This window comes from Austrofundulus limnaeus, unplaced genomic scaffold (genome assembly GCF_001266775.1).
Source record: "Austrofundulus limnaeus strain Quisiro unplaced genomic scaffold, Austrofundulus_limnaeus-1.0 Scaffold35, whole genome shotgun sequence".
Classification (NCBI taxonomy): domain Eukaryota; kingdom Metazoa; phylum Chordata; class Actinopteri; order Cyprinodontiformes; family Rivulidae; genus Austrofundulus; species Austrofundulus limnaeus.
This window is the reverse complement of record NW_013952437.1, coordinates 461,046-468,996: the sequence shown is the minus strand read 5'-3', so window position 1 is coordinate 468,996 and position 7,951 is coordinate 461,046. Positions and strand designations below refer to the sequence as shown.

The 7,951-nt window shown below is 39.5% G+C and overlaps 1 protein-coding gene across 2 annotated transcripts in view; it reads left to right on the top strand.

Annotated features, from left to right (window-relative positions):
* The window catches only part of LOC106516176 (twinfilin-2), a 14,751-nt gene that overhangs the window by 762 nt on the left and 6,038 nt on the right, over window positions 1–7,951 (top strand). Inside the window, exons 3-9 of one of the 2 annotated variants that reach the window (XM_014006391.1) lie at window positions 141–207; window positions 2,035–2,134; window positions 2,846–2,962; window positions 3,999–4,154; window positions 4,240–4,309; window positions 4,389–4,531; window positions 4,623–4,980. In XM_014006391.1, coding sequence (XP_013861845.1) covers window positions 141–207; window positions 2,035–2,134; window positions 2,846–2,962; window positions 3,999–4,154; window positions 4,240–4,309; window positions 4,389–4,531; window positions 4,623–4,655 — 686 coding nt within the window. In that variant the 3' untranslated portion in view covers window positions 4,656–4,980. Of the gene's footprint in view, window positions 1–140; window positions 208–2,034; window positions 2,135–2,845; window positions 2,963–3,998; window positions 4,155–4,239; window positions 4,310–4,388; window positions 4,532–4,622; window positions 4,981–7,951 lie in introns of those variants that run through there. The other variant, XM_014006392.1, reaches the window with a different exon arrangement.

Here is a 7,951-nt window from a genome sequence, read left to right as displayed (position 1 = left end):
TAATAATAATAATAATAAAAAAACCCCACACACACACACACACACACACACATATATATATAAATATATACACACACATGCAACACAAATATTTAGTATATTGAGGGGAAAATAAGCAAATTTTGTTTTGTGTCCTTTAGATACGATCCGATACCTGTCAATCGCGAACTACTCATTCCTTCGATATTTCTCTGGCCACACCGCACGGTGAGTAATGCACCATGTAGGAACCATAATTAATGTTTTTTTTTTGTTTTGTTTTTTTGGTGGCACAGGTGTTTAAATTAGTCCTGCACCTCTAGGTAATAAATGTAAGGGGCGTGATTGCAGGCAGGCTGGTGAAGCTCATGCGCCTTGTCAGGCAGCTGGGCGAGAGGTTTTGGGGAAAAACTTTTTGTTGAACGTCGTTATCGTTATGCTTCAAGCGCCATCCGTACGGTTTAATTTTGTTTTCCAATTAAAAGCCTAAAAACTGTATCGGACTCATGGATAACCTCTTTTTGGAGGTGCGTCATGGAACTAAAACTTCTCAGCCGTCAGCAGCTTTTTTGTTGGATCGAATTCGCTACACACCACTTGAAGCAGGAGAGCTCCACAGCAGTGGAGATGTCACTTTATCAACTGATCTGAATCTTTTGAACAGCTCTTTAATATGAACTAGAACCGAGTCGCTCCTTTCTTACAAATTAATATTGCTCCTTGTGATTTTCTCACYTTTTTCTCCTCAAATGCAGACACTCCACCTTTGCTTTTTTACTGAGACAAAGAACAACAGACAAAGGGGGTGGGTGTTTTTGTATGTGGGGAACATGTATCGGGGTTGACAAAACCTCCTTTTGAAACAAACAGATTTGATGTGGATTTGTGAACTGTTTGTAAGTCAGAAGATGAATCCTTGGAACYTTTGTTTTTCTTCTGTCATTATTCACAAAGCTTTTGGTCAGAAATTAGGAACWGGATAAATCTTAAACTTAACATTCCCTCTTTTGATGTGGACATTTTGTTTTATGTGGATAATTTAAGTTCTTCCTTRTCTGATGCCATAAATGTAGTCATACTTTTAGCAAAATACCATATTCACTGTAGTAAGTGGAGAGATACCAAGCCCTCCTTCCCCTGTTTCATGAATGAATTTAAAGTATACTTTTTTCATTAAAGTACATTAAAAAACTGGAAATCAGCAAAGATCATCTCACAACAGATCTCTACATATTTACTGTTTTAACTTTCTCACTGTATTATTTTGCTCAGTTGTTTTTTTTCTGTAATATCCTTTAGCTGGCCCCCTAACATGTAGCTTGTAGTTTTATTTATTTATTTTTTTACCCTTCATGAGAGTTGTATCATTGTTCTGTTTTACATTGTTAAAAAAAAGATTCTTGAGATCCGGCTCCCTACAAAGAACGATATACAGTATCCTGTCTCTAGCCCTCCACTGTAATGCCCCTCACCCCCACCTCAGTCCACTGTCTGCTTTGCTTTAACTGCTACACAAATAAAATTTTACTTAACTAATACACAGTCTCTAGTAAGCATTAAATTGAGATGTGTTATGTGGGTTAGTTCAGTGTTTACAGAGTTACATTAGGTGCATCGTTTCCTTGTATGTACAGCCAACAAAACTGAACAGACTACAAATAAAAGGAAGTGACAGCTCTGTCAGGCCTGCACACTTAGTGACAGAGCTATTTTAGAAACGGCGGTGTGTGAAGTTGATAATAATAAAAACATTGCTGACAAAACACAAAATTTGTGTCGGGGCTGGGTTCCAAAAAAAAAAAAACCCACTCCAGATCAGTCCTTGCCCAAGAGAATGGAAAACATGTTTAGGAAACTCATATTTCTCGTTTAATTTACTAAGAAGGGGCTGTATTCAGCAGAAATTTGGAAAGTTCTCTTTTATGCAACAAAAAATAAATTAATAAAATATGCTTTGTTACTGTTTAGCCTTATCTAAACTGATTATAGCTAAAGTATTGTGTGTGTGTGCGTGCGTGCGTGCGTGCGTGCGTGTGTGTGTGTGTGTGTAATCAGGGTTACTGCGCTCTCCATGTCTCCAGTGGAGGATATATTTATCTCCAGTTCGTTAGATGAGACGATCCGCATCTGGGACCTCCGCTTGCCCACCTGTCAGGTGAGTAAGGYTTGGGAGATGTTCTTTTTTCACCCGGACATTTTGTACTTAGTGAGAAACCGCAGGGGAGAAGTCCTGGTAAGCCCTCCCACTGCAACACGGTTGACAGAGCGGATGTTTAAATTTTCAGGTGATGATGGAGTGGTTGGAGGAGGAAGTTCTCTTATTTCTGTTGTTAACCAAGGAGAAGCGCTGGTTTTTTAAATTCGTCTTGTAGCGAACGTCACCGTTCCTGACAGACTGTGTGGAACAGTTTCCCTACGTGGGCTGACAGAGACACACTCTCTCCCAGCCAGCACAGCCACAGAAAGCTGTCAGTGCAACCACTTTTCCACATAAACACATCCACAAGGTTTTGACTAATCACACAGTACTTGGCGCATACCCATACTGCACAGAAACGGTTCTTGGAGGAGGTACAAAAACAAAACCACGTCAATGAAAAACAATTTCTGCACTTCTGATGCATTTAGTGTTTTAGTTGAAAACCCAGATTACTTTACCTTAAAGTTCACCATAAACCACTCTGAGCTCTCAGATCTAGTTATACTCTCCCATAAACCTGAACCAACACACAAAAAGCTACAACAGGAAATAAAGAGAGAACAAAAAGTCAGATCGCAGCATTGGAAAAAAACAAACAAACAAAAAATGATTATTTGATGAAATCCAGACTTCCTTTCACGTCATTCTTTTGTATTTGTGTTTCAGGGTTTGACGAACACTATGGGGAGACCTGTTTGTTCATTTGACCCGGATGGGTTAATATTTGCTGCAGGAGTGGAATCACATGTCCTCAAACTCTACGACCTTCGTGCTTTTGACAGGGTACAGTTCAGAGTGGGAAGGATGTGTGTTGTGTGTGACTTAACCTTCAAAAGCAGCTAACAAAGGCACAGTTCAGATGTTTGGAAGTGGAGGTTTGTGGAAACGTTAGGAACACATACATTTACAAGAAATTGCTATATCTGAGGTGCAAGATATAAGCTTTAAAAGCAACTTGTACCATAATGACACAAACAGCAAGAGAGGAAATAAACCTCAAGCACAGTTGGTTGAAATATTTGTTTGACACAAAGTTATTTTCTGTATTGTAAATGTTAGGAGCCCATTTGTGCAGTCTGTCCCTGCTTGTTGTAGTGTTTTTTTGACCAACCTCGGTTTATGTAAACAGAGTTTAATTCTGACCTGATTGATGAGCTGAAAGCTAATTTAAGCAGGACCAATAAAGTGGATTAGTGTTTTAAAGCCATGAATCTCAAAGTTTCAGCAGTAGATCCTGTGAATGCTAATCTATAACACATCGTTATCAGTTGCACCAAAGGTCCCCAACCCTGTCCCTTGTGGCCCACTGTCCTGCATGTTTTAAAGGGATCCATGATTAGTTGTAACATTAGACTTTATTTAATAAACATATATTTTAACTGTAAAATAAAGACTGTAAAAATACTGTAGGATGTTCAGTTTTTATCATTTTTAAAGTAAAAGTTTGAGTTTGAGTCTGAGTTGCTTTGTCTGAAACTCCAGAAGACTCAGGTGGAGGCCTCAACAATCGCCTGGATCAAAGACTACCTGACAAACAGACCACAGTTTGTGAGACTGAAGGACTGTGTGTCTAACCAGGTGGTCAGCTGCACAGGAGCACCACAGGGAACTGTACTCTCACCATTCCTGTTCACACTGTACACTTCAGACTTCCAGCACAAGTCAGACTGCTGTCATCTACAGAAATACTCAGATGGCCACAAATGTGGCCACGGGAGTCACATTTGGCCCGCGGGCCTTGTGTTTGACACATGTGATATAAACTATCTCTGATACTGTATATATAAAACTAATATTATCTTAAATTTTCTCATTAAAGGGTCCGTTCTCCTGCTTTGAGACCAGGTTTAATCGTGTCTGTGACTGGACCGGACTCAAGTTCAGTAAGGATGGGAAGCACATTCTCATTTGTACGAACGGCGGAGCTATTCGTGTCCTGAACTCTTTCACTGGATCTGTGCAGCACACATTTTCAGTAAGACAAATGTCACCACAATCCTGCTGTACGACGTCTGTTTTTATGTGGCTTCTGTAAGCGGCCATTGTTTTCTGAATTTCAGGGCTACAACAACAGTAAAGGAGCGTCCCTGGAGGCCTGCTTCACTCCAGACTCGCAGTTCGTTATGATCGGTAAGCTGCCGTAGTTTCGGATTATTTTTGGCTCTCCTCCTGAAGCGTGGAGACTGAGCAGAGAGTCTGTCTCGCTCAGGTTCGGAAGACGGCAGAGTTCACGTCTGGAGCATCGAGAGCGGGATGAAGGTGGCGGTGCTGGACGGCAAACATCAAGGACCCATCAACACGCTGCAGTTTAACCCTCTGTACATGACGTTCGCCAGCGCCTGCACCTCCATGGTGGGAGCTAATGTCTTATATCACAAAGAGGCTGCTGAAAAAAGAGAAAACTCTGATGTTATTTAATTTTTGTTTTTTTGTTTTTTTACAGATGTTCTGGCTCCCGTGTGGTGATGATTTCTAGAGGGACCAAAACACTTTTCCACCACACACTGAGGTGACATATTTTTGTTACAAATTTTTTTTAACACCGCAAGAAACTTTTTACTTAAAAAGTTACAACTAAAAACAGACATGTTTCAACTTTTAAAAGCTAAAGTGTTTTTCAAATCTGTATTACAAAAATGTTAGAAAGAATTAGCAGAAAAAAAACAAGTTTTGTCTTAAAAATGTTTTTATTACAGTTCAGGTTGATTTATGTTCCATTTATAACTTGAACTTTTGTAATTATTTTACTTGATGTTTTTATAGTTCCAGTATTTGCTAATAAACGTTTGTATTAAGAAACATTTTTTTATCTTATTATCACCAGCTTCTCTATCATACATTTATTTCTTTTACACTTAGTTTTTATTGGCTGTTCTTTTTTTGTCATACATAACTGAACAGAAAATTATGAACAAGCAAATATCGGCAACAGATAAAAGTCACAATCCTATAAAAATAATAGTGCTGAAATTACAGGCATAATGCAGCAGTCAGGTTTACACTCAGGTAGATAATGAGCAGCATCCATCATTTCACAGGACTACGACTAATCATGATAATTGTTTTTACACAATCAAGACCATTTGTTCCATTTTAATTGGTACAGTTCAGCTCGCAACCTCAACATAAATGTTAACCTCTTCGTTTTGTGGGTTTCCTCAACCGTTTTCATCCAGTCCTACAGTTTGGGTGGGTCCGGTTGAAGACATGTTTGGGTGATTGTTTTTTTTTAGCTGCAGTTAGCAGGATTTTCATTAAATTTTTGTCTTTCATATCGTAAATTTATTTAGATCAACCAACATGTTAAAATTAAAAGATATAGTGTAATCAAAAACAGCAGCTACACACTCCCAACCCTGGTCCTCAAGGCACACTGCTCTATCTGTTTTAGATGTTTCCCTGCTTCAACACCTGATTCCACTTGATAACTGAGTAACAGGCTTTTGTTGAACTGCAATCATCTGAATCAGGTGTGTTAAAGCAGAGAAACTTCTAAAACATGCAGGACAGTGTGCTTTGAGGACCAGGGTTTGAAACACTGGAGTATAGTATTCTACTTTTTAAATTTCAAATCAATAATATGTTAAAAATAGATGATGTTTCACGATAAATCATTTTAAAGCCTCAAATTCCTTGAAGAAATCCGCATCACCTACTGTGTTTGACTAAAATCACCATCTGTTGAGAAATTACAAAGTTCTTACAGTTTTAGTTGCAACAAACTACAGTATTCACAATCATATGTGATATTGTGGTTTATATTAGAGCTCAATGTGTGTCATGAAGATGACCCTCAGTTACTATCACTTCATATTTTAGCTCAGTATCTGTAATATCTGTTTTATAAAATCGCTCAACTTTCAATAGGCTTGACTTCAAAAGTTAATTGTTTGTACATCTAAAGTTTACTTCTTTGAGAGTTTTATTAAAATGTATCAGCTGGTAAAAAAAATGGGCACAAATACAGGCGTAAACATCATCCTGTTTCCAGCTTCAGCAGCAGGTGATGATGAACTTCTGCAACTTCATATCACCGTATCTCCTGTACAGAAACATTTATGGTTTTATGTATTTTGAATCAGTGTACATAAATTAATTTTATAGATAATAATAATGCTATGAAATACAAACTGATGTTCAGTCACATGATTTTGTGAGATTTTGTCAGGTAAACGTATGTATTTTGTTCGTGTTTGTGTGTCTTCCTGAAGCAGAGGAGAGAGGGGTGGGAGCCATGTTGAATAATGTATAGACGCTGGGGTAGTGTAGTCACCACTGAGTGAATAATGGATGATCCCATCACAGGTAACCTCACAGGTACACACTTATCTTTCCCTCACCCACATCCCCATGCAGGTGTGTGTGAGAAAGAAGAAATCAGGCATGAAAGTTTTTAGCACTCTCAAAGTTTTATTTATCTGTCCTCTTTGCGAGTCAGCTGTCAGCGATGAGATCTCTTTGAGCATTTAGATTTTATTTTTGGATCTTTGCGTTACACAAACTGAAGATTGATGTTTCATGTCTTTAAAAGTCTCAATATATATCTTTAATTCAAAAGATATCGTGGCAAATTGTGAAAAGCGCCGTTGCCCCTTCGTTTACGCACTCACTGATCAAATGCACCGAATCGACTGAGCACAGGTTCCTGTGACGGGGGAGCAGTGTTGAAATGTATCGGTCAGATTCTTGCTTGGTGTCACGTTTCTGTGACCAGGTGGCTGGAATTTGAGATGGTGGAGTTTCGTCTGCCTGAGTTGATGGGCCGTTCTTTGAGGAGTGCTAAAATGTCATTACATTTGGCACAGCAGCCTCCTCTGGAAGCCCCGCACTGACCGCCGCTGTCATCACCATCATCTGAATACCTCTGCGCCGACTGGGCAGGTACAGGACAGCCTGTGACCAGCTTCACCCACCCCACTACCACCACCACCCCTCTGCTGTCAGACAAAGTTGCGTTCACTGACAATGCGGAGCGATTCAGATGCATTGTTGGGGTGGCGTATCCATTGACCGGCACGTTATTGCTCATTAGCTGCGCTTCCGCAGATTGTGTTTCAAGTGTTGGGAAGCTCCCGAGTCACCCTCGAGGCGTTTATGTCATTCGTACGTGTGAGTCCGTCTGCCTGCCATCAGAGGTGAGGCAGCTCACCTGCTCAGAGGGGACACGGAGAACCTGGACGTGGTCTTTCTTGCATGAGTGGGACGTGAAGCCAAACGATGTCACACCAAACTGGAATTAACGGTGAGCCTGCCTTCCAATTAAAACCTTCAGAAACCTACTTTTTTTTCATCTAATGGCACATCCTCATGTTTATTACATGTTTTGTATTAAAAACAAACACTCAGTGGTTAAGGCCCTGTCTCACTAGACAACTTATGCCAACTCGTGAACATGTTAAAGACATCTACATTGAAGATGGAACTGAAAAAATCAACAGGAAGCTTCTTTTCGGCGTGTACATAATGTAATTCAAACAAAAGGATCAAATATAAAACTTTTATTAGCAATTTAGACATAAAAATGTTTCATAAGTTGGCATAAYGTGTCTAGAGTGACAGGGCCTTTACTAAACTTGATTAACTTTATAATGTTAGAACCTAAATGACCATGAAAGCCACATATCTCATAAAGATACACATAAAACAGGAAGTTTATTTCTGCTTCTGGGATCAACTTTACTCACGTTCATCCACAGGTTGTTTAATAGCAGTGTGTGTGTGTTAGTGTGTGTGTGTGTGTGTGTGTGTGTGTGTGTGTGTGTGTGTGTGTGT